The 26,863-nt window shown below is 42.1% G+C and overlaps 1 protein-coding gene and 1 long non-coding RNA gene across 3 annotated transcripts in view; one reads left to right on the top strand and one right to left on the bottom strand.

Annotated features, from left to right (window-relative positions):
• Positions 1-17,030: 17,030 nt before the first annotated feature.
• On the bottom strand, positions 17,031-23,380 carry LOC130250685 (uncharacterized). Of its 2 annotated transcripts, XR_008840029.1 has the most exons (3): positions 23,291-23,380; positions 20,820-21,086; positions 17,031-19,986 (listed from the first exon to the last, which is right to left on the bottom strand). It is a non-coding gene; the product is annotated as an uncharacterized LOC130250685 (long non-coding RNA). The 2 variants fall into 2 exon arrangements; XR_008840030.1 differs by lacking the exon at positions 23,291-23,380 and adding an exon at positions 22,616-22,815 and having other exon boundaries at positions 17,031-21,086.
• A 20-nt stretch (positions 23,381-23,400) lies between these two features.
• Positions 23,401-26,863, top strand: part of MICU2 (mitochondrial calcium uptake 2) — a 138,701-nt gene continuing 135,238 nt past the window's right edge. Inside the window, exon 1 of the mRNA XM_056486588.1 lies at positions 23,401-23,651. Coding sequence (XP_056342563.1) covers positions 23,421-23,651 — 231 coding nt within the window. The 5' untranslated portion in view covers positions 23,401-23,420. The remainder of the gene's footprint in view (positions 23,652-26,863) is intronic.

Here is a 26,863-nt window from a genome sequence, read left to right as displayed (position 1 = left end):
GAGCTCGGCCCCGGGCCCGGCCCCGCCGCAGGGGAGGCGGAGGCGAGCCCGCCCCGCACCGCTCCGCAGCCCGGCCCCGGCCCGCTCTGCCGCAGGTAACCGGGCTGCCGCCGTCCCAGGCGGGGTTCCAGCTCACTCCGGCGGGCACACCGGCAGCAAGTTCGGGAGCTGGCGGGGGTGGTGGGGGTCGTTATTGCCTACGGCGCAGTTTTCGCCTTCTCCGCTCCGGCCCCCCGCCCCGGCAGCCCGCAGCCCTCCCGCTCTGCCCCTGCGCTGCCGGGGAGCGGCTCCGGGGATGCCGCTGCCGCTGCGGGCAGCGCCGGGCCCGGCCGCCGCCCGGGACGCCCCGCGGGCCAGCCGCGGCTCCTCCTCGGCCCCAGCGTGTGAGAGCGCGGTGCAGGGCAGGAAGAAGCGAGCAGGAGGTGGTATGGGGGGAAATAGGGGTGCGGTGCGAAGTGCGTGTTCTCTAGGCCCCCAACCCCTCCCCCGCGCTCCTCAAAATGAACTTATTCAAAACTGTAGGAAGAGACTCGGCGAGCGGAGAGAGGGTTTCTGTTTCTTCTTATGATGCCCAGAACGTGTGTTATTGTGGTTTTGCCCTTCGAAAAGAGCTGTGTGAATCAGCAAAGGGACAGAGGGTCTCCTGCATCTGCAGAAGTGTTCTTGAGCAGAGCTCAAGGACTGGGCACACGATGCGGAGCCTTGCACGAGAGAGAGGACACTCCGGCAGCTCCTTGAATTAAGCACAAAACCTAAAGGCAGGCACTTTTGGGAATTGGGGGGGGGGGGAAGAGAGAGGCAGGGAGAAAAGGAGGAGAAACATAATATCTTGGGGGCTGGGGGAAGAGATTGCATGGTGTGAATGATGATGTGCACCGCTGAGGTAGCAGGGTCCGGGAAGGTCATCGGTGGAGCCTGGAAAGAGAGCTCTAGAGAAGGAGAATTTTGCAAGGGGGTTAATTAAAAATAATCGACTCTGTATGTCCTCCTGCTCGATGGGCATGTGGTGGAGGGGGTGGCTCTCCTTGCCTTCCCCACCACAAAAGCCAGCAGTCCAGCTCTGACTGGTGCAGATTTCCTGCATCCCTCCGGCTTGCCAATGTGACTAAACACGAGAGGCGGGAGAGAAACTAGTTTCCATGTCTAGCGGGGAAACTGCAGCAGGGAAAAGCTGTGTCCTGAATCCACAAGGACCTTTAGGGAACTGACTCACACCAGTGGTGCATGAGCTACCCCTCTTTTATTTGACTCCAACAGTCTTTATTGCAATTGAAGGACAGGATGCAGAAGCTTCAGAGCAGGGTCACATCACTCTAGTTCTGTACAAACCCACAAAAAGATACAGTTGCTGCATGTCAGCCCATGCATTTCAATATGCAGAAACAGGAAAAAAAAAACAACACCAAAGTAGTAAATTCCTTGCTCTCTGGCAAATAGTTTCAAAGCATTTACCCCTTTTTTTTGGTTTTTTTTGGTGTTTTTTTTTTAGGATTTAAGGACGCTGCTCTCACACACCGGTTATATCAGCATGAACAACTGCAGAATGACTTGGGAAAAACTGCAGAACTCACCATGTCAAAAATCATCATTCTTTATCAAGTGGATCATGGCAGTACCCAGAGGCCCCATTCAGGGCTCACAGTTCCATTGTGTCGGATACTGTAGACACATGTAATAAGAGAGATGGTCTATGCCCAAAGAGCTTATGATCTTAACCCATGATGAAAGACAACAGGTGTATAGTACAAACCCATGGGGGAAGGATAAGGGAAAAACAGCCTTGAGAATAAAAAGCAACAGGCCCAGCCAGTGACAAGTGTTTGGTGTCAGAAGGAAGTTTTAAGGAGATTTGAAGGAGAACAATAAAGGAGCTTTACGGTTATTAATGGGGAGATTTTTCCATGTATAATGGCTAACTTGGAAGAGAACATAAAATTGCTTGTTAAAAAATTGGACTGTGGAAAAGTGAAGGTTTGTGCCACCAGCAAAGCAGAGGGGAATATTGCTGACTGAGCATAAGGGCCTGGTATCTGGTGTGCTCTCAGGAAAGAGGTTCCCAGCTCCTTTCTAGTGCTTTAAATTTACACTTCTAGTCCCAGTTAAGAGTATTACATGGAATTTTTTCCTCTACTTCAGGCTTTAGTATTTTCTATCTTGTACTTCACACCAGCTTACCTTATGAAAAATATCTGAAGGTAAAGAAGAAAGTATTGGTACAGTTGCCTTTTTATTTTTTTTTTAAGGGACTTAAATGAAAGCCCACAGGTTATTTGCTATAGGAAGTTTAGTGTTATAAAAGTGTTATCTAAGTTGGGGCTTTGATGTCTGAATTACTCATAAGTATCAAAGCCACACATGAATTATGCAGGACATCCCCAAAATTATACCCATCTGTGAGTAGGTGGTGTTCCAACCTTGCTTCACATAAAATCTATGTGTGATGTGTAATGTCAAACTTACCCCTTACAGAAGTTTGGCATTGCTGATAGCTAGGGCTGTATTAAAAACCTACACCTTTATCCCCAAGCCACTGAGGCAGGAACATCCCTAGCTCCCCTCTACTCGAGATTCACACCCACTTCCCTTATACCCTCCTGGAATTAAAGACTGCATCTGCCACAGTGAGTCATCAAGAGCTTACTCATCAGCTTTATGCAGGATTTTAACTCCTGAGAGCAGAACTGGTCAGAGGGATCCTGTACTTCTTGAGGAGTTCCTGGCACACATTCTCCTCACAAGTACCACACTAATGTAACACCTCTGTCAGGTTTTAAATATTATGGCACTTTAAAAAGAAAACTGTTTCACCTGCACTTTGCCAACTAGTTTAGTTTTAAAAGATCTTTTCCCATACCATTTTTTGAAGGTCATTAAAAAGACAATTCAGCCTGCCCAAACATTTTTTTCTTGTTTTGTTTTTTGTTTTGCTTTGTTTTGTTTTTTAATTCCCCCTATATTGTATAATTTCACCAAGAGGAAGTTCTTATTCTGGGCCTTTAACATATCTAACTCATTTATTTCCCAGCCTTGCAGACAGAGAACTGAAAGACCTAGTTATTAAAAAGAGAGGTGTTATGACTTTCCCAAGAAATACATGGCATTTGCCATTTTTACTAAAATGTCTTGAGGCAGAAAACTTTTAAAAGCTTTTTTTTTTTTTTTTTTTTTTTTTTGTTAAATGAATGAAAAATAATACAAAAAGTAATGCTACTTCCTGCTTTCTTGACAAATAAGAATTTTTAGGGTATTTTAAAGCATGATATAAACCTGGATAAAAGACTATTAATTAATCTCATCTCACTTGAGGCTGCTAGAATTGAAACATCAAGATATAAATGACTTGTTCTTTAACACAGAGAAATAGGAGCAATTTTAGGGCACAAATCATCTGACCTATTCTAGGCATCTACTTTAGGATGACATGACTCATGTGTTAAAGATGCTTAATTCTTCCTCGTGTATGGAGGGAGCCTATATTAGATGCAGACTTTTACATGACAGAGGTCTAGATAGGACTGCATGGATCCCACCTGCTGCCTTATACATGTGATTGAGCACTTCCCCAGAATGGCTGGTGAGGGCACTAAACTATTAATACAGTTACACAAATTAACACTCCAAAGAAAACTCGTGTGATCTCAGCAGTGAAAAATGACTGAAAGTCATGATTATCAAACATTGGATTGACTAGAAATAAAGAAAACATTTGTCAAAACAAAACAAAACACAAAGCCATGTGATTCAGGTTACCTGGATTAATAAAATAAATGTCTACCAATTTAGAAAATTTAAACTAGAGGAATGTATTTGCTTTCTCACTTTAGAGACTGTAGAAAAAATAGCAGTATTTATGACCAAAAAGATTCCTATAAGAATTCCAGAATTCAGCAGGAAAGGGTGTATTCCCAGTTCATCAAATTTTCACACTAGAGTGGTGTAAAACATGCAGTTTAGATGGAAAATTCCAAGAAAATACCAGTGTCAGTGTCACCATGCAATACACAGCAACAGTGGGATATCTGACATGGATTCTTCATGGTGTTAGGGTATTTTGCAGTGTACAGGAATTAGTGGATTCACACAAATACGGTTAGAATATGATCTTTGTGATCATCCTAGTGAGGGGGTTATTAGGTTCCATGTTTTCAAGATATCTTAATTTGAGCACAAAAGTAATACACTGCTACCAGTCAGATAAAGTCAAGAGTATTGACACAGGTGTCAACACAATCTTTTTGAATGTGTGTCCTTGTTGGTGACACTTGAAGGCAGATAGGGTGATGTAAGTATGAAAGCTGACAGATATGTTTGAAATTTCTGTGATGTGTTTATTTGTATTTAACTTGTATCTGCTGATTTTAGCAATTAATTGATGGTCCACTACGTTGCAAGTCCCTCCAGCTCAAGAGCCGAAGTTCCACTCACTGGAAGGAGAAAAGGGGAGGAAATCACGGTTGCCACGTGTGCAGGTGACCGCAGAGGCCTCCCCATGGCAAGCGATTTGTGTGGCAAGGCTCACAGAACATTGTGAGAAACTCTGCCAAGGCCAGTGCTTTGCTTTGTGCACCTTCCCTGCCCAAACCTCATCAGAGGTTTCTGCCTCCTCCATGCTCCCGGTGCTCGGTTGTAGCTGCAGTCTCGGTAGGGTTTGCCAGCAGTCTCAGGGCATCCCGGAGGCTCTTCCTTTGGCTCATACTCTTCCTCTGTGGATAGTTCACTGGCTGAAAGATGAGGCGGCCTCCGTGCACCAACCAAGGCACACAGCTTGAGCACCAGCTGGATGCTGCTTACCAGAAGCAGCCAGCAGCCAACTCCTGGCCAGCCTGCGGGGCAGGGAGAAGGTGCCGCTCGGGTGGGTGCGTGCCCCACTTACCGCTCCATGCGCGCTGCGGCAGGCACAGCACCAGCCCGGGCTGCCCTGCCCCACGGATCAGGTCCGTGCCAGCTCCACGATGGCTCCATACACGCCTTCTGGAAAGGCCTTGAGAGCTTTCCCGATGGAAAGGATTACCTGTCCCTCCACGGCAGCGTGGCCACCCGGGACACTCCACGCCCAGCGGCCCTGAGGCCGGGCCCGCAGCGGCCGCCCGGGCTGCTCCCACGGGCAGAGGGGCCGGGCGCGGCGGGGCAGGGGCAGCCGCGCTTGTGCGGGGCTCTCTTGCCCTCTAGCGGGCGAAGGCAGCGGGGCGGCCCCGCCGTGCCCCCGGCCGGCGCTGCCGTGCCAGGCCGGAGCCCGCGGCCCGCTCGGCCGGAGCGCTGCTCCCGCCCCGGGCCAGCCCCGCCGCACGGGCCGGCAGCGCGGCCGGGCGGGCCGGGCGCTGGGGCCGGGCTGTGCTGCGGCAGCCTGGCTGGGCAGCGCGGCTGGAGCAGGGGAGCGCGGCGAGAGCGACCCGGCGCCATGGCCCCGACCAGCAGCGCGGAGAGCTGGGACCATAACGGGGCGGTCAGACACCGTTCCCTTTGCCATCCCTTCAGCCGCTATGGTGTCTGGCCGTGACCCCGCAGCTGCTGCCACCCCTACGGACTGGGAGGCACAGGGGAGCGGGGGCTGTGCAGCCCAGCTGCTGGGCAGGCAGCGTGTGCCCGCTGCTGCTGCTGCTGCTGCTGCTGCTGAAGGGAGCAGTCGCTAATGACTCTCCCTCTGCCGCGCAGAGACCTGGAGGCAGCCCCGCACCAGCCCACAGCTCAGTGGCCTGGAAGTGGTGCTGGATGGTTGCTTGGGAAAGGAAGGACATCTGTGCTCATGAGGGGTGTTCTGACACATCATAAGTTCTTTAAGTTGTCTAGCCTGTGTTTACCAAGAATTCTCCTTTTCTGATGGTTTAGAAAATATTTCAGTATTGCCATCTCCATCATCTTCTTCCTTCACAGTTTCAAATGAATAAAAACTTAGTCCTTTCCTACATTACCTTAGGTGTACTATCTCCATCTAATAGAAGTTCTTACATTATCGCTAGGAATTCTTGCTTTACCAATGTTCTAGAAAATACATTTATCTTTTTAAAACTGGCAGTGACTGACTTTCTTCGTGTAGACTTCAGCTTGACTTCATCACTTTTCCCATTATGCAAATAAATTTTATACTTTTTCTCCCTCCCCAATTTAAAAACTATCTTCAGTATTATATATTGCATTTTTACTCTGACTGTTGTTGTAACCACTAAACCACAACAGGCTTAAAAGTTATCCTTTTCATGAAATATAGCTTGTTAGCCATCTAACAGAATTCAGGATTTTTCTTCCTCTCTAAAGCTTTCCAACTCTCACTCTCACTTGTAATTTCCCATTTTTGGGGAATCACTGATACCCCTGGGGTGATCATTCCCTCTTGTGATTTCCTGAGGTAGGCTAGCGATGAGAAAGTTTTCTGTTTGCTGGTAGTGAATATAGCTGGGTCACTTGGAATGCAGTCACTTGGAAACCTCCACTCTCTGCTACAGTTATTATAATCCTTTGCATGCCTGTGTCTGTTTCATTTGCTTAAACGCTATCCAATTAATTTGTTGATAACTAACATATTTTGCGTGGCTTTGCCTGATGATTTTCTTAATCATTCTGTTGCTGTTTCACCAATAACTCAACAGTATGTAACTGCACTCTGATTCAGTAATGTGAAGGAACAGAAAATAATATAACCATTTGCTTTAAATAACTTACTAATGCTTTGCTTTTGGTTGGCCAAGACAAAAGTATCTCTGACTAGAATCTTGTTTCTCCTGAACTTACGGCTTTGACAGTAAGACTGGAGACCCTTCCCTCTTTGACAGGGAGGAAAGAGGGAGAAGCTCTGGAGAAATCAGTGGCTGTGGGGAGCCAAGGGACTGCAAGATTCCTAAGCCATTCCCCACAGAGGACTGCCATCTTTTGTTAAAGCCATTCCTGTTTGCCCAGCCTGAGTAACTTTACAAAGGAACTGGGCAAAAGGCAGAGAGGGAAGAAAAGGGACCTCACTGTACAAACTGCCATCAGCATATACTGTTGTGAATACCAAAAATATTTTATATAGTGTCCCATTTGCTGGGGAAGAATTGGAAATGCCTGTGATGTGTATCTAAGGTATTTCAGATAAGGAGTTTTCTATTCCAGATCTTTGCCATGACAGCTACAACCCATATTTGCTGTTACGCAGGGAGTTAATGGTAATAGCTGTCTCTTCTAGGTTTAAAATAAGTGAATTCAGGCTTTCCATAAAAAGAAAAAAAATTAACAACAGTGGCTCTGAGCTACTATACAGCCCTCAATGTGACTCTCCCTGGCTCTGGATCTCAAGGCACTGCTTTTATGAAGGTCACCAACACGCTTCTGAGTACAGGCAGTATCTTTATCCCTAGCTGGAATATCTCCTCCCTGTGGAGGAGCAGAACAGAAAAGAGTCTCCAGTCCTTTGCCCCCACTGCTTAAAATTCATACTGGTTCCCACATCCTACCCTTCATTTCTCAGAAAAAAATTGTCAAGGAGATGAAAAGCTCTCTACTACAAGAATTTGCTTCTCTGCCTTCATAGCTGCTCTTGACAAAAAACAGCTTTCCCACCCTGTTTAGACTTCATCAAAGTCTGCAAACCTGAAATCTGCCATAGGAATTTCAGTCCCCTCCTAGAAGCTGTTATTCCAAGAGAGATTAGAAATTCATCAGAGGGTCTGAAAAACACATCAGCACTGGGAATCCACAACTAGGATTTCACGCCAGAAATAGATGCTGCCTGAACTACTTTGCTTTTTCTAGGCATTGCAGTGAAATCACTGACAGGCAATGGGAAAATAAACTGTTTGGGAGGTTCCTGTGCTTCCTCTGCATTAAATATTGCTCTAAGTTTGAGGAGGAGAATGGCAATTACTGTGAGGAATTCTCAGGGACTGACTTTATAGCACAACTAAGCATTGAGCACTCACTTCTGCAGATATGGACAAATTGGCTGTGACTACCTTGCCTTTACTGCAGTAACACTGCAGCCAACAGAACTAAGCTTGCAAATGTTGAGACAGCAGGCAGACATCTAGTATTAAGTGTCCTGCTTTTTTTTTTTTTTTAATGGGGCACAGGCTTGTGAAGAAATACATGGCAAAACTTGCCAAGCCTCATGTTATGCTATTTGTATAAATCTTGGTATGAACAAGCAGAAAGAATTTGCTTGAACTTTCTGGAATTCATACCTTGTATTCCTGTAATCATCTGAGTGTTCCAGCTCTGTACATAGGAACTTGGTTCCTACAGCCCCCACTGCTGGGGGCTGCTAAGGAGAGCTCTGATACACCAACCTTGTAAGCTTGTTCCCTTCTCTAGATTAGATGTTCTCTGGTTGTGTCTTCCAGTGGAGTGATGGTGATGACACTGCAAACCCTGCTCTTAAAAAAAAAAAAAAATGGAGCAAACTCCCACCTTAGGCAAGGTACCACAGCACGACTCCATTGCTAGAGCTTTGACAATTTATATAAATGCAAAACCAAGCAAATTTGAGTATTTTATTCCCTCAGGTAAAAAATCCTTTTATAGTTCATCACTGCAAACACTCAGAATTTGTGGGCCATTCTCAGTCATAGCTTACATAATTAGGAAGCTGTGGAAGTCACCATAGAAGGACAAATGAAAGCAAAACCCAGGTACACAAAGCACTGGGAGATGAGTCAAAGATCCAAGAACTGCTTAAACATTTACAGAGTCATGCAGTGAATTTCTGGAAAGACTGTTCGCAGTGCTCAAAATACTTGACTCTCAGCTGTAAAAGTGTGAGGACTGAGGTCTTAGTAAATGATCTTGAATAGTCCTCTCTGTAGATTTGATTGTCACTAAATTTTTCTCACATGCAGATTTTGGTCCAGTAGTCCCCATATTTTATTTATAATTTAGGTCATATGCTGCTTTCATAATTTTTTGTCTAGTCATTTAAAGCATCTTTGCACAGTACTCAGACAAGAGCAAATCTTGGGGATTGTTATTATTATTATTATATTTTCCATTTTCCTTGGGTTTAAGCAAAGGCTATATAGTGCAGAGTCTATGAAACACTTCAAAAATTATTTCAACACTACTCAAAAGTTGAGGCGTTAGAGTTGTCTATGAACAGTGAGAATAAAGCTTATTTTTTAACATTCCTGAAAGGTAAAAATAAATCTTTTTCTATTTAAGACTTTTAAGCAATTTTTAAAGTGATTTTAAAAGTGATATTTAGCGCTCGTTCATTACACATACAAATGTCACACTCAAAAAATATACTGCTAACATGCTTTCAAAAGAGTCAGCCTTATAATAAGGAGTCTCTCTTCAAGAACAGAGAATCAAAAAACTTCCATTACTGAAATTACTTTAAATTATGCATTTATAAGAGCAAATATTCAAAAAACAGAGCCTAAATTAAGACTGAAAGGCTTAGATTCTCAAAGCTATTCACTAGTGCCTCTTTTTGGCCAATTACATTCAAAACCTCTGAAGATGCCTTACATGAGTGCTCAGCAAATGAACTGCAGGAAATACTTGGAGAAAATTAGGTTCATTAAGATCTCTTCATAGAATCATAGAATTGTTTAGATTGGAAAAGAACCCCAAGATCATTGAATCCAACCATTAACCCAGCACTGCCATGTCCACCGCCACTAAACCATGTCCCTAAGCACCACATCTACATGACTTTTAAGTACCTCCAGGGATGGTGACTCCACAACTTCAAGGGCAGTCTATTCCAATGACTGACAACCCTTTCCAAAAAGAAATTTTTTCTAATATCCAGGCTAAACCTACTCCAGAACAACTTGAGGCTGTTTTCTTTCATCCTATCACTTGTTACCTGGCAGAAGAGGCTGACCCCCCCTAGCTCCCCCCTCCTTTCAGGCAGCTGCAGAGTGCTGGGTCCCCCCTGAGCCTCCTTTTCTCCAGGCTAAACACCCCCAGCTCCCTCAGCTGCTCCTCACAGCACTTGTGCTCCAGAGCCTTCCCCAGCTCCGTGTCCCTTCTCTGGACACGCTCCAGCCCCTCAATGTCTTTCTTGCAGTGAGGGGCCCAGAACTGAGCACAGGATTGGAGCTGTGGCCTCAGCAGTGCCCAGTGCAGGGGGACGGTCACTGCCCTGCTCCTGCTGCCACAGCACTGCTGCTCCAGGCCAGGATGCCATCGGCCTTCTTGGCCACCTGGCCACACCTGGATCATGTTCAGCTGCTGTTTGCCAGGTCCTTTTCCAATAGGCAGGTTTCTAGGTACTCTGCCCCTAGGTACTGTGCCCCTAGTGCTGCACAGAGTTGTTGTGACTCCTCAATGTCTTTAACTATTTAATCATTTATGTCCTAAGTAAGAATAAGTATTTCAGTGCCTGAGGTTAAGCTCCCACTGTTTAAAATTCCTGGCCTCATCTTTTTGTAGTGAGACTATACTTCCATTGATTTGTGGCACTTTTTTCATATGAAAATTTAAAATACTCACTTTACACCACTTCATACCTCCTCAGCCCTTCTGAAAATGATGTCAACTCAGACTAATCACTACAGGTTTCCTATTTCATAGGATACACAGACATCACTAAAGACTTCCTATTTCATGAAAAAACAGCTATGATCTTTGTTTCAGAGTATTTGGGCAGTCACAGGGGTAACTCTCGATAGGTTATGGAGAGCAGACACGAGCTGCCAAGAAGGCCAATAAGCGTACCGCTTTTTAATTTATGGTACCTTTTTATTCACAATTCTTAAGCAAACTGAGAAGAAAAGCTAGTGCATGCAACACGACAGCATGCAATATACACCACGAGACAAAGAACCAAAGTTCAATACTAAATTCTGCCTGTAACTGGCCTGCCCAGCAATTCCTTTCAAGAGTAGCCCTTAGATAAGCCATTCCTGAGTAGAAGCTAAAATTATATCGTTTTTACATCTTTAAACAGCATTTAAGAACAGAGATCACAGATTTTCCTCCTTTTCCCATTAAACACAGAGCAGTCTGACTCCTCCCCTACACTTTTTAGGTGGGCAAAAGCTTGTAGCTATTGTGTGTTTAGGGACTTAGGGCTAACTGTGGCTGCTTTGACTCTCAAGACTTCAGCCACCCTTGTGAGGATGAAAATGCAAATCCTACTTCTGTCCACTGGCCAAAAATACTCAGCAGCAACCTCAAACCTCCTGAGTCAAGATTCACACAAGCAGCTCCAGTTTCAACTGCTTGATGGTATAGAACTGCATGAGCTTAAGCAGTCTTTCTCCAAGGGAGAATATAAACGGCTCAACTCAAGGTCAGTTATGCTCAAAACATTACAAAACATTAATTCACACTGAGCTGAGAGGAAAAGCTGCTGACATTGTACTCCTTGAATATATTTACAAACATAGGCATTCTTGCTCCTTCTAATGCTGATACTTAGAACACATGTAGGTGCTGAAAATTAATATCCATTAGGTTGCATTTACAAAAAAGAAGACTGTTCCATCTTCACTGAGAACCAAACTAAACAAGAAAAAGGCAAAATTCCTATCTTATCAGAGATACAGGTCCCAGTCCACCAAAAAACCACCAGTTTAGACTGACAGGCAAGGATTTCTCACGCTGCAGAATGCTGTCTCATGCTCTTCGGAGGACGTCTGTTCCCGGTCACGACAGCCTAGTTGGTTCCCATCAGTTCCAGCATTTCAATAGTACTGACTGCTGCTGCGTGGCAATTACTGTTGAGTCTGCAGAAACTCATCCAACCCTTTTTTGCTGACAGCATAAGCTATGAGATTACAGTGTCATGTGAACTGTTTTTACCTCTTGTCTTCTGGCATTTGTTTTCTTGCTCATTCCTTATAATTATTGAAAGGTTCTTACCCTTCCCTGCTCCTTTACTTTTTGAGCAAGGTGCAGTCAACTCAATTCAATCATCTTTGATCTCATTTCCAGTTCTGCTCTCGGTATGGAGCTATCTCATCAGCTCCACATTACACTGCTGCCTTGCCTTTCTTCTTAGTCATGCTTTAATGTAGCTGTTTGATGACTAAAGCAAGAAATACTTACTCATGTACTGTGTCCTCAAGCTCTGAATCATTGAGCATTTAGCACAAAATTCTAGCGTTTTGCTCTTAATACCCAGAGACTTTTCAGTGGGTATTATGACATTTTGTGTTTCTACCTATCTACTAAAGCTCTTCTTCTGTAACAGTAAGATCCTTTTCAACTTTTTTTACTAAATTTGTCATCCTCAAACTATGAGATTCCTCAAAGAACTGTCTGTAAAACAGAGACTAAAAGAATATGGAATTCTAGAGCGAGACCCTGTATCATACAGCCCCTGTGCCATAACCTCTTTATCAAAACTACCTTCAGCACCAAGGGCTCTGAATTGTAGCACAGACATCTTCTGAAATTCCAGGGGCTAAAATCCTCCTCCTTCCACTCATGAAATGAGCATTCTCAGCTGTGGAGGGTTAGAGCTACAACAGAGCCAGAAGAACAGCTGACTTACTGTGTCCTGTCAGTGATGTACCACACAGAGACAACCCCCATAGCACAAAGTTGTCACTAGAAATGCTCAAACCTCAAGCTCTTCCTTTAATTAAGCTTTTCAATATTAAGTAAAATTTCAGTCATTATAAAAAAATTTCCTTCTTTGTATTTGTGTGACCATTATTCTCAGTGATTTCTAAGTAGCTGGGTACCTTCAGGAAAGGAATCCTCTATGATATATCGGTTCTCTGGAATAAACTTCTTTTTTGTCCTTGTTTATCCCTTTGCTGGTTTTAGTACAGCCAGCAGTCTTTAACAGATGATGGACCAAAAAGAAATATAACTTCAGATTTTAAATATCTGAAAGTCTGTAGAAGTCCCTGGGAAAAACAAAAACTCTGCTTCAATATAAACTGCATACACAAAGACAAAAGACAGCACTTTTGGGAATTAATAATCTCCACAATACAAATGCAACTAATGTAATCCCAAAATAACAGGCTGTCTTACCATATATTGATAAATAAAACACAATCTGTGCCACAAACTTGGTTAAGAGAGTTGGGGCACCAACTCAGAGGAGACTAACAGTCTTTCAGAGGAGACTTAATATGAGCTACAAGAAAAGAAAGAGACTTTATTTTTTGGGTTTCTGTTGGATTGGTTTTGAACAGGCCTTTTATTCAGCACTTCCTGACATGAAACCTTGATCCAGAAGCCTTCCAAGCACAAATCTCATCCAGAATTCAGCAGAAATTTGGTGGATGCAGAACTCATGGGATTATGTCTAGTACGTCGTGGACAGAGGCAAGTGCTCATACATGCACATAAAGAGCAGCATGTCCTTTCTAACAGAAATTTGGAGATTTGTAGACAAATTACCATTTAGAGTTGCAATGCTACATTATAAAATCACACTGTAAGTCTCTGAAAAATCTAAAAAGAGAACACTGAATTGAAGCTTTGGCCTGGGATTCTAACCCTCATTTCAGTTTGTGACATGTAAAAGCTGCAGATAAAGACAAACAGAATTCCTCTTCCTCCTCTCATCCTCATAACACTCTTTATCACAACATTCTTAGATATTTTTCAGGCTGCTAATTCAATGCCCACAGGCAATTCTGCTCTTTCCTCTTCAAACACATTTTTAATGTTATCCCATCTGAAATTCAAGTCTGGTAAATATAATAAATTTGATTATAACTTAGATTCTCTAGTTATTAAATTAGCTTATTTTCAGAAACCATGCTGAATCTAAAGAAGATAAAGCAGCAAATTATACCTGACAGCTTTAATATATTTATAACTGTATGAATAAAAGATGTGACTCATCACAGACAATAAGTCTTGCAAAAACTTTGGGTGAGCTGAGAAAATAATGCTAACAGCTCTGCAAAACTACTTATAATTTATAATCATTTGAGCAGTGGAGAAAATGTGGTAGATTCTAAAGACTACAAAGTGGTCAAAATTCCATTACATTTCCTCTTTTAGAATTTCTCTTTTTGTGTAAAACCACAGCAGTAATTTTTACTTTCTTAATTGCTGATGTAAGACTAGGTATGGAGAAATGAGACAAGACACTTTTTGTGAGTAAACATCTTGCCATTCTCTGATTTGACAGAGGACAGTATAAACCCTCAGTTTGTATTCACAAGCCTAACACTATTATTTATTACACTAGAGTTGTGTTTTGTATAGTGTCAGTACTGTACAGGATGCACAGAAGGTAGGATAGATGACTTTAACATCCAAACCCACTTCTGTAGAACTATTTGTTCTGGCTAACCTGTTTGTAAGGGTAGGGGATGAAGATGATGAATAAGGCAGATTAAGTTTTAGGCCATCAAGTGTATGTAGAAGTACAAAATATAAATTTTGACATTTTTTCTTGCATCTTCTTGTTACTTGCTTTTATTGGACCATAGTCTGTCCTATCTCTTCAGAATGTAAGTTACAACAAATTAGAATCAGTAGAGTTATAGCTGGGAAAATTTAAAAACTACATGTAAGGTGGATGTAAGAAAGTGATGAATAGTAGCATCAGACTGACAGACATCCTTAGACTTAAAATCAAATGTGAATGTCAAAAGTTTGGTAATGCAGAAATTTTTATTTTATTTTTCAAAATTTGCAATAATCATCCAAAAACTGTCCAAATAAAGCAATATTTGCAGAAAATATGTTACAAATAGCGCTTGCCTCCAGGGATTATTTCCAGCTCTGTCACTGCCTTGTTTTAAGACCTTAGGCAAGTCATTCCAGCCTAATGTGTTCCATGGCTCAAAAAAAGAAGGTAATCAACCTCTAGTGACCCTCCACAGATGCTGTAATACCTAGTTCTTGATAAGGTACTCTGACCCTTCAGAGCAGCAGAGCCCCCTGTTGCTCTCCCTGCAGGGATTCTGGTATCATCCCAACTACCAATAGCAGTTGAGTTTCTGGCCATCAGCAAGTAAAACCTAGCTGCTGAATATACTAGTATTACATATAATAAAACAGAGATTATATAAAAAGAGATTGAGGAGGAGAGCACACTAAAAGGAGAAGACAAAAGGAATTCCATGGGTATTAAGTCATTTAGATCCTACTTAATCTGTAAAAAAAAAGGTTAGCCTACAATTTATTCATAACATAATAATGCAATACTTATTCCTCAAACTTGCCTTCCACTTCGTCCATCCAAGTCTGACAAGAGGATTGGGCTCTTTGGGTGCTGAGATGTTATCAGCAGTGACAGACCATTGCCATGGGTAGATTTGGGGTAAAGTCCCACCATGGATAGTCCCTGCAGGTTACCCACAGACTCTTCTGGTCCTCAGTGATTCACTGGTGCCAGCTTCTGGAGCTTCTCAGGGCTTATGGAGTGGGATGCTCCTGACTGACTGACCTAAGGTCCTCTGAGTGAAAATGGCAGTTTCTCTTGCTGCTGTGGAGAACAATAAATAGCTTGCTGTCATCAGTCACCCCTTCCCTTCTCACAGAACCCCACCCACCTAAACTCAGGGGCAATCTAGCATGATATGCTGAGCATTCCTAAATGCCTTCAATTACCACAGGCAAGTAGGCAGGTATCCTCTGGAACACCGGATAATCTGCTTTTGTGAGCTCTCTACAAAGTCTCTCTGCAGCACTCTGAACTGACAGAAAATATTAATTTTTTTCATGGAAGTCAAGACACAAAGAAAGACATAAATTGCAGTGCTCCCAAATGCAGATGTTCATAAGCCTTGTAAAAAGTTAGTACACAGGGAAGAAGTGAGGATATCCCAACTTCTCCCATGCAACATTCTTCCCAGTTACACCTTGAAGTAACACATCCCTGCTTTCATCTGTCATCAGGGTGGCACCCCATAATCAAACTCTGACTATCTCCTTTGTTGCCAACTCTGCTAGCATATGTGCCCAGGAAATTTGATATGCAGCTCCTTTCCAAGAATCTCTGCAGCAGCTAGACACAATAAAGAAAAGCAGTATACAGTGTAGACATTTATTGCTGCACAAAAATTCTCTCTGTTCTCCTCACAGTCAGAAAGACTGATATGGGTATTTCTTTGCTTGAGATTCAACTGAGCCACTTCAACATTTATCTTGGGATAAGACATATCATGCTAGAGATTAATACTTACCCCATTAACAAGAGCATAATGTGATACATTCAGATACAGCCTCCTATACGCAGACATTCATTTTTAGTGGGATGAACCTTACCCCTGTCTTACTCACCTCTGCCCTTTTACACAAACCTCCCTGTGCACGCTTTAGTCCCACCAGTCTCCTCTCTTCCTCAGAAATTAAGTTATGGCTGATTTGCTGTGCATCCTCTGGACTACTTTAACTAAGTTTCTCCATTATAGACCAGCCACAGAGAGACTACACCTAAGCTGCAGGACATGAGACCCATAAACAATATAAATGCCATGTGAGCAGGAGATTCCCTAAGCCTTGTGAACATGAGACAGTCTGTGTATCTCAACTTTTAGCTCTTGGTATAGCTTATGCATTCTTGGACACACGCAATTCAGGTATTCCAGAATATCAACTCCCTCAAGTTCCCTCAAGACCTTTCCCTTCTCTAGAAAAAGGTTATGTTATGACTTGGAAATCCTCTCTGGGTGTACTCAGCAAAACAGCTCCTGTGTGACTTGTACCAAATGGGAACTGTCAACTTTATCCATAGCTTTGTCAGGGATTTTTATTAAGAGCCATTATTACTGTGTCTTTTTGAGTGGATCTAACAATAGCTTTTGATGCAGCTACAGACTGAGGATCCCTCACCAGTGAATATACCAAGACTGCCCACAATACTCACAAAAATAGCAAAGCTGTTTTTCAGCTATGCAAGTGCCAAATGCAGACACCTATGGAAAAAATTCTGCTGACTACAATGAATTTCATATTAGGACTTCCAACTTTTTTCTAGATTGCAGAATCTTTTACAGTGATGCTGTGTCTACCTTACACTTGTTCTATTAGGTTAGATAATACTAAACAACTAAACACATATATTGAAAATAATCATGCCTTTCCCCCACATATATAAAAAATAGGTGCAATCACAGCTCATAAACAGAATTCCGAGCAAAAGAAGAAAACACTGTTTGAAATAATGGAATACATTACAGAAAACAGTAATTTAGAGTTTTATTATTCCTTTATTTTTTACAGAAATAATTATATACACTCCACCATGTTCAGTAGTATTAAGGATGTGATAACTAAAGTAACTTTCATTAATAAATCACAGTAGCAGTACAACATGTTATTAATAGTTGCTTTAGAGCAGTCTGGGAAAAGAAACAAGAAATAAATATATGATGCTGCTTCTACTTCAACATTTCCAGAAAACATATATTTTAAAAATATTTTACAGGTTACAATACTGATAATTCTATAATTGTTTCTTTGGTAATACTGTGAAGTAATGCCTTGCCATCTTTATAGTATTTTTTGAACTACATAATAATAATAATTTTAAATTATATCAGTCTCAGTCACATTGCACTTAAAAATTTAAAGTCAGAGTCCCTAATAAAGCCTTCTGGTTTTTCAAGTAACACAGATAAAATTAACTTTGCTAATCTTGACATGTTTTATTGTACCCTTATGTACAATTTCTATCCCTCTCTCTTTTTAAGTACAGAATCTATACTGCAGAAAGTCTTAGGCAATCTTAACTATAGTTATTGCTGCCAACTCTTCCTATAAAACTCAGAGTGAAATACTAGTATAATTAAAATTGATTGCAATGCTCACACTGATTTCAGAGAATGAAGGAAAAGAGAAGAAACACTCCCTGAAATACAGCATGATCCCAGCAACACAATTACATATTTATATAGGAAGCACTGGGAATAAGATTTCAGGAAATCCTATGAATAATATTTTATAGGCAAAATAGATATATAAATGTGCATATATTTGTATGTATATAAAAATACAGGTTAAATATCAAAATGATAGGATTTCAGATATAGGTCTCTCTTTTTAATCAGTGCTAGCAGCACTACAGGAGAATGTTTGAAAGGGAAGAAAAAATGAAGGATAACTTATTCAGTTGGAAACCTGAGGAAAATATAACCACTAAAACAAGTGCTGTAATTCCATTACTTAAAATGCTTTCAGGGGACCTCTATTATTGTTGCAAAAGTGCTGTGGGATCTTATCATTAAAAGATATAACAGCAGTTGAACTACAGTTCTCATCTAATTGCAAGAAAGTCCCCAGTCTTCAAAGATTTATGTATACAGTTAATTTTATGCAGTCAAAGTAGTCTTGGTTCAGACCACAGAATTTTTCAAAATGCTTAAAATTAGGCAGAATATATGCAACTTGTCACAGAATTGAGATCTACAGCCTTACTTAGAAAGTAACAGCAAATATACTATTCAAATTTTAAAAATAAATATTCCTTCACAAGAGAACCACTTTTGATCTGCTTTTTGTATTCACATTAGCGTTTAAGCAGTCTGTGTACCATTTCTTTAATAAATGAAATATTTATCCCAAAAAGGTCACTGCCAACTTAGAAACCATATTTTAAAATCTTTCCAATTCCATTACTGCTATCTTTTCAAATTAATTTTTTTTAAAGTAAGAATTTTGCTTTCAACTTTTTTCTCTGATTTTCAAGTTAACTTAAAAAAAGTTATTCTGAAGTTTGAGGGAACTTACATGCCAGTAATGTTTTTCAGCTAACTACATACAAAGAGTGTGGGAAGGCAGCGTGTTAGAAAGGTCTATATAAATGAATGCTATGAGAGGTATTTGGGGACACATATCTTAGATAAATTTTAATTCTTTTCCTTTTAAATGCACTCTATCATGATAAGCTTTCAAGTAACTTTAGCAAGTTGAAAATATTTGAAGATAAGCTATATTTATAGTGTAGCTCCTAATTACAAAGATTGTTGTGAACTCTTATTTATGAACTGAATAGTGTTATCTAGCCACAAAATGCTCACATTTATTTTCAGTTTTACTAGTAGATGAATGCTGACTGTCTGGTAACTACTTCCATTTCCATCATCTTCATAGCATACAAAACAACTGAACTTTTTGTAAACTAACAGCTTAAAAGATTCTTCATCCAAGGAAGGTAATTCAGATTCCTTGAAACTAATCTCTCGTCTATTTGTTGTTTGTTTGTTTTGGTTTTTTTTCTTGTGGAGGAGGGATGGGTAGAAATTATGAAAATGGTTAAGGTTGAACAGGGCTCTGAGCCACCTGACCTAGCTGAAGATGATTCTGCTCATTGGAAGGAGGTGGACTAGATGACCTTGAAAGGTTGTAACTATTCTATAAATAACAGTCATACAAAGCAGCTTTGGAAATCCCTGAAGTCAACTTCTAGCCTTCACCATGAAGACCTTGGTACAGGACTTTTGAGCCTCTGGATAGAGACCAAAGTATCAGCTGGTCAACTTTAATGACTGCCCAGTTCTGTCCAATTACCCTGTACTTTTTTAAGTTTGCTAAGAACATTTTGTGTTACTGCTTTTTGGAAAACTTGTCTTCCCTGTGCTTACGTCCTCAGCTGCTTCAGAGCGTTTGCCGTGTAATAATAGGCAAACCAATTGTTCTCATGTTTGCTAAAGTAAAATAAAAGTGATATTTTTAAGAGACCATATAAGTTTGAAGGGGCTAAAGAAGGTCTGGCTTTCTTTGTGAGACCTTCCATTTCAATCTTCTGTCTGACATTTGGCAAAATATAATCTTACAATCCAGTTCTTACAAAATCAAGCAGTGATGTTTGTTGTCTTTTGATTAGCTTGTCTGTTCAGCTCTGCCAGGAAAGTATCAAAATACTGTTAGAACACTGCACAGCCTACTAAAATCTCACATTTGGTTGGAGCTTACTGTCATATGTACTTATGTTAAATAAGTCAGACCAACCCCCACGCTGTTTCTTGTGAAATGGGGACATGTATACAAAAGATGGCTTGCCAGCTTCCCCCTTCAACTTACACACAGCTGATCACTGCCTTCCCCAATCCAGTTTATGCAGCATTTCAGGTCGAGGAAGACAGACAAGCATGATGGGTGGCCTTCAGCCTAACTGACTGAATCCAGCTCTCAACTCTTACTCTGTAAGAAAGGGTTTAGACAGAATGTAACAGGAGTTAATTTAAGCTGTTCCAAGAGTAAATGAATGCTGGCACTAAGCCTAATGCTCTTGAGGGGATTGGAGCTCTAGTAGAGAGTGAATCCCTCTTGGAACTTGGCCTAACGCTCTAAAAAGACACTGAGAAGTGGAAGTGGACTTTCAGGCATGAGGAGATATATGTTTACTTTGCTTTTTAATTTTTATTTTTTTTTTTTTTTTTTTTTTTACTTTATAACAAAACTTAAAAGATGTAAGTTTCTGCCAAACATGATTTCTTAAGAATGACAGGATTCATAAGGATTTTGTTTCATGGTAGTTGTTTTTGTATTTTGATGTGACTTTACATTATTTTCATTATGCCAAATGAAAGACTAAGAAAAGACTGCATTTAAGCATTGTTACATAACTATTCAATGGGACACTGAATTTTAAAGAAAAACTACATTTTAAACATTTCAGAAAACATTTTGTTAGCATTTTCATTTCCTTTTCCAAATTTTCAGCAATGCAAACACCTCTAGTACAAAGTCTGATGTCACCACACAGAAAGCATTTTTTTAAAAAGCAGGTATGACATCTTGCTAAATGTAATAATTTATGCTTATAAGAGCAAGGAAGAGCAAACTGAGGTAACATTTTAGTGTTGCAGCTGATGACATTTGTCACCACATAACTCAATTTGTCTGGTGAAACTTGTCTTATATCTAGCAGACTGTCAGCGTCATTTCTACAGACCACAGAGATCTTTGCTTTCTGTCATAAACTACCCTGCAGTGATCCTGCATGGGGTGCAACAGAACTGTGCCTGACTCACCAAGAGTTTTCTCTTTAAAGAGGTGTTTAAGGTGTGTGCTCTAGCACTCACACCTGTACCAGCACGGTGACAGCAGCAGAGCTGTGAGCAGCACAAGTGCAGTGGCAGCTTCGTATTCCGGGACCCTGCGCCCACGAGGTGAATTTACTGCAGAGAGAGAAGGGGTGGCTGAGGACACTTAACTCGCCCATCAGCATTGCGTGCTTGCAGCCATATGAGGATAGCTCTCCACACTGCAGTTGTATCTGTTCCAGGCAGGAATGTCATCTGAGGAAAGACAAATGATCTAGTTTGTTTTTACTTAAAGAAAAACTGAAGATGCCTGTCTGAACAAGGAATTAAACCTCCTTGCCTGTGATGTGGTCGTGTGTTCAAGATCAAGGGATTTGGCATTCAGAAATCAAATCTCTCAGCCATCCTTTACAAGATGTTTCTAAGATGCTGCCAGCACTCATGAAGTGCTTGCTATTGGTTTACACAGAAAGTAAAGTACTTTTAAGGTGTTTGTACAAATACTATGTGTCAAACTATAAGATTGGGATGGAAAATATTTTGTCTACGGGGAAACAGAAATAGGCAATAGGAATTTCCTACAAGTTTTACAGAAGAAGTGGGATTTTGCAGTGTGCTTGAGTAGAATAATTCACAGATTTCGCTTCTATGTTTTATATTGGGATTAAAAAAGCGTTTCCCATATGAGTTAGTTTCTAGGCCTCTGGGAATAGGAAAAAGCTTTTGCGATGTACGTTACCACGCAGAGACGGAAACCATTCACCCTGCACGTTGCACTCCTGGGTGATTTTGAAATGAGCAGTCATTTGTGTGCCTCAGAGAGGGTGTTTTTGAAGGGTTTGTATCCTGCTAAGGATTTGGGTCCTGAGATTCCTGAAGATGTCTCAAACACTTCACAGAATGACACTCAGTGAACAACACAAGCTAAAAGACAACTGGATAAATTCTGAGATGCCATTAGTTAAATGGCATCTGAAATTATGCTCTATGAATGAACTGAATTAATTACTCAATTCACGCCAGGGAAGGAGAGTGAAAAAAAATTACTTTAGTGGCACTGATGGCTGATCACCTTTTGTCAGTGGATAGAGGGCAAAAAAGCATTTCCATGTTTCAGAGCCTGTACCAGAACATTTGTAATGTTGACAACACAGTACTGGCTGGCGGATCAGAAAGAGGTGGCAGATACAGTTTGCTAAAACAGACTGAGTACTTTCTGAAGGCCCTCAACCAAAGTAATAGAAAATTGCAGCTGTTCTCTCAGCAGTTTTCCTCCACACTCACATGGAGTTACTAGGTGAGCTACTCTCATAATATGGATACCAACATACAAATGACATTTAACTTACTCTCTGCTTTACTTTATAATGACCTTAGCATTAATTCCTAGATGTCCCAAGTTTTGAATGTGATCGACTAACTAACGTTTGAGTGTAACCAATCGAGACCTAGAGAGCTTTGGTAATAGTATGGCAGTGAGAAAACAAAAAAGCCACTCTGAAGCATTCACAGTGAGTAGTAATCTTTTGGCACCAGTGTTATTGCCAACCAAGTCATTCTGTAATGCTTCTCAGTTAACACCTCTGCCACAACAATTTCTGTAAACTCATCTTTTGTCATCTGTATTTGTATGAGAAACTCTGCTCCTTGAAAGGATATTCTAAAGTTGCTCATGCTTTTGTTGTTTTGGATCCGGGTCACACACTGAGCAACATATTCATATGGGCCATCAACGCCTTCAAATATCAGCAGCGGGTCAGTCAGCCCCGCTTGTGGAAGCTCACCTAACCTGCCTCACTCGGTACCCCGGTCGTGATCCATTGCTCCTCACGTCTTAGCAGTGCGAGTCTGCTCTGGGAGAAGTCACATCAGGGAAGGAGGTGAAGCTGAGTTCTCTGAGATACACAGGGAGGTGGCCGGGGCACCCCTGGGGCAGCAGGCCCGCTTCAAGAGTCGCCACTTTTCACTCCCTACAGCACAGGCCGGGCTTTCCGTGCCCCCTCCCCTGACACAACCCAACACCCGGCCCTGCCCTGGCCGCCTCCCCTCCCCACCAGGAGGAACCCCTGTCTCCCCACGGCAGCCTCGGAGGGGCCCTGCCGCCTGCCCTCACCTGGGCCTGGCGCGGAGGGAGCGGGCAGAAACAGGGCATCAGCTAGGATGGAATGACTTCTGGGATCATGGAATTCAACCTGTGGCCCAACACTGCCATGTCAACCAGACCATGGCACTGAGTGCCATGTCTAGTCTTTCCTTAAACACGTCCAGGGACGCTGACTCCACCACCTCCCTGGGGAGTCTATTCCAATGTCTAACCACCCGTGCTGCGAAGAAATTCCTCCTAATACCCAACCTAAACCTCCCCGGGCACAGCTTGAGACTATGTCCTCTCGTCCTGTCGCTTGCTGCCTGGGAGAAGAGGCCGACCCCCGCCTGGCTACACCCTCCTTCCAGGTTACCTCTCTGCCAGCTCCGTCCCCTCCGGTTGCGCGGGCGGCTCGCCCCCGCCGGCGGAGCGGGGCCGGGGCGATCCCGGCGGGACCGGGCCGGAGCCGCCCCCGCCCCGCGGCCTCGGGCCCGGCGCTGCGCATGCGCGCCGCGGCCGCGGCGGCGCTTTCCGGGAAGATGTCGGTGGCGTGGAGAGCGGCGCTGGCGGCGGCCGCCCGAGCCCCGCTGCGGGGGCGGCTCGCCGGGATGCGGCCCCCGCGCAGCCAGCGCCGTCCGCCCGCGTGGGGAGCCGCCGCCGCCGCCGCTCTGGCCGGGGGAGGCTGCCTGGCGGCGTGTTACGGCGGGCGCATGTTCCCCACGGTCCTGGCTCAGGTAAGGCAGCAGCATCCCCGCTGCCGGCGGCGGGCAGGGCTGGGCGGGGAGCCGGGCCGGGGCGGCTGTCGGCGGCCGGCGGGCGGGTCGGGGTCCGCGGTGGTCAGAGCCCGTCGTGAGGCGGGGTTGGCTGCGGGAGCCCTCCTGGCCGCGGTGCTCTGGCAGGTAACGCGCGTCGCCGGCCCCCTTGGCACAGCGGCGTGACACTCGGGCTGGGCAGCCTCGCCTCACGGATGGGGACTCCTCCGTTCTCACAGCGGGAGAAGGCAGGGTTTACCTTAGCACGGAGCGCTTCCCTCTCCCCTTGACAGCCCTGGTCGTGCAGAGCGATGGACCTGTGTGGTTTGCACAGACACACGGCCTGTAGTGAGCTCCGCGTTCTGCTGGTAACTTTCAGGTGAAACTTCCGCGATGCTTCCTCAGGTGCTGTTAGACAGTCGTACACATTTGTATAACAGTCATACAGTCTGTCTTTAAAAAAAAAATTCACGGAAGTATTACTTTTGTAGTTCATACTTTGTCTGAAATGCATCACACAGAATGAGTTTCTCTTACTATGTCCAAAAGATGTGCACTGGATGCTAAAATGCGATTTGCCTTGGAGCATCAGGGCACACTCAGGGTGCTCACGGACAGATCGTTATTGTTTATAACATAATCTTTGTTAACTTTATGCTTTTCATGGAGGCAGTGAGCTTTTTCCTGTTCTTCCTTCAGATAATAACTTACTGTCAATTAGAGTTGGTTTGTTATTTCGAAGCTGGAAGACCTGAATGCTTTGAAGGCCAGAGGGGTTAGGCGTGATGGGGGAAGAGGTCAGTCTATGCTTGCAGTGCCATTCATTTACTCATATCTAAGAATTTTTGGAAGTATTCAACACTTTGTATGCCTTGATGCCTTATCTCTTAACAGTGATTAAACAGGCTGAACTACAAGCAGATAAATAGCAACCTTTATTCTTGAGGACAATGTTTATTCTTGAGGACAACCTTTATTCCTGAGTCAAGAACAAATAATTACTTTTTTAGTACTTTTTTTTTAATATTGTCATCTTCATTTTGGAAAATACCTAAGCTACATCTTCTTAGAAAACTAAATTTTATTAGATAAGCATTTTTCTGAGTAGATTATCTAGTAGTCCTGATTCCTTGGACAGCACATGTTCAACTTTAATTTATTGTATCCATCTCCTAGGGAGGAAATTATCCAGTACTCAGCAGATATCCTACTGAAAATGTATCTCCTTGTTGTTCTTATGTTTAATTATGTGAAGTTTTTAAGCAACATTGCATTATTTTTTAGAAGTCCTGTAATTGAGACCAATTTCATATATGCATGTAGTGTTGAATGTGGGAAGTGACCACTTTTAAAAGGTATGGAGTGAAGGAATCTCGCTCTGGTGCTAATGTGCTCTCAAGGAATAGCTTCCATGTAATTCATGGACCATCCTACAAGTACACTTTTAATAATTATCAGGAGGAAGTCCAAAAGTCTAGGACTTACTTAACTGATTTGGTTTTGGAAACGGTAAATTGCTGGATTCTTCCAATGTTTATTCAATTAGAACTTTTCCAGTTTTCCAGTAAAATAATTGTTCAAGAAGCTAATTTTCCATGCGTATTGTACTCCAGATTGCTACAGGTTGAGCTTTTTAAAGCTTAAGAAATGACTATGCAGAGCATAATGCTGCAAGTGGATTGTGAAAGCTATGAGCAACAGTAATAGAGCCAAAGAGGCACACTGCAATACTTTTGAGCAGTTTAGATGCTACTTGTGGCTTCTGATTGATAGGAAATAGTCCAAATTAAACAAGAGTGTTGAAACAAGGAGTCACTTTTATTACATGTTTTGAAGCCATCTTTTTCTCAATTCAGAGATTGTGGAATCCTGAGCAATGAAAATATCTTTACACATTCTTGTAGTGGATAACCTTATTTTCTGTTATTATTCCTTTTCATTGTAACTAATCATAACCAGTCTTGCTTGAGCTTGTGCTGACAAACAATATCAAACTGTTTGTTGTAGTATCCTGTGTAGTGGGAATGTTGGCAGTATGGTGTGTGGAATATTACAGGTTAAGACAAGTGTTTGAATTTAAACAGCATAATTTTCATTATCTTTGTTATAAAGGAATACTTAGTGGAAATATTTATACTTCTGTATCATCAACAAGGCTTACTGTTTGCTCTTAGAGAATGCAGTGAGATTATGCTACAGTGATTCCCAGTTTTCCTTTGTAATATAGTCTTGACTGTTGAATTGCTGCAAAATAGGTCATAAATATTTAAAATATTTGACAAAGTGAAGCTGACAAAGTGGCAGTCTGTCTCCATGCTGTAAAGAACCAATATAATAAGATTTTATGCTTTTCAGCAGCATTACATTATGTTTAAAAAGTTCTATCATTAAGACTAATGTCATGTCTGTGTGTGACTGGTGTAAGCATAATTCGAGCCACTGAGTAATTTTCATTGTTGTCCTAGGTTATCATTGGTAACTTCTTTGCACAGGCCAAGAGTTCACTCTAAATACTTCCTGTTTGTTTAGGTTAAGTGGTTGAAGTTGATAACTATTTAGATTTTCTGGTTTTCTCGCTAAAACTAGTCTCTGTCGAAGTAGTCAGACATTTTTCAGTTTTTCCTTGTTTTAGGCAATTCAGGCATACAATTTCTAGTGAAACTGGCAAACAGCATGCCAAAGGTAAAGTTCTATACATTTAGTACTTTTTTTCCTTCTAGAGTTTTTGAATATTCTAAAATCAAAGACTGGTATCTTTGGCACCTAGTTTCTTAAATCTCTTTTTAATTCCTGTTCTTTCTTCCTGCTGGAGTGGGTTCAATCCTGCTCATATTGGTTAGAGGCACTTCTGAATTCTGTTCAGATTAAATTAAATCCTTTCTGTGTATGAGTCTTTGCAGAATCAAAGGTCCTGTAGGTCAGATAATCTGTTTTCTTTTTTCTGTTCTCTTTTGTAGTGGCATATGTTTGGTTACTGTGTTTTAATAAAATTTTTTATTCTGGCAATGAGTTTTCATTTCAGGGTTTTTTTTAAATTTTGGCCCAGGTTTTTTTGTCACCATTTTCACTGCCACTTACCTGTTCTTACAATGTACATTAAGTGTTTAACATCTCAGTAATAAAACATTATATATTTAATGTAATAATACCTCATATGTAATCATTCATGATTTATGAAGTTGTTTTCGTTCTCT

Source organism: Oenanthe melanoleuca, chromosome 1 (assembly GCF_029582105.1).
Source record: "Oenanthe melanoleuca isolate GR-GAL-2019-014 chromosome 1, OMel1.0, whole genome shotgun sequence".
Lineage (NCBI taxonomy): Eukaryota > Metazoa > Chordata > Aves > Passeriformes > Muscicapidae > Oenanthe > Oenanthe melanoleuca.
Note: the sequence above shows the minus strand (reverse complement) of the source record. Positions and strands in the feature narration are given on the sequence as shown.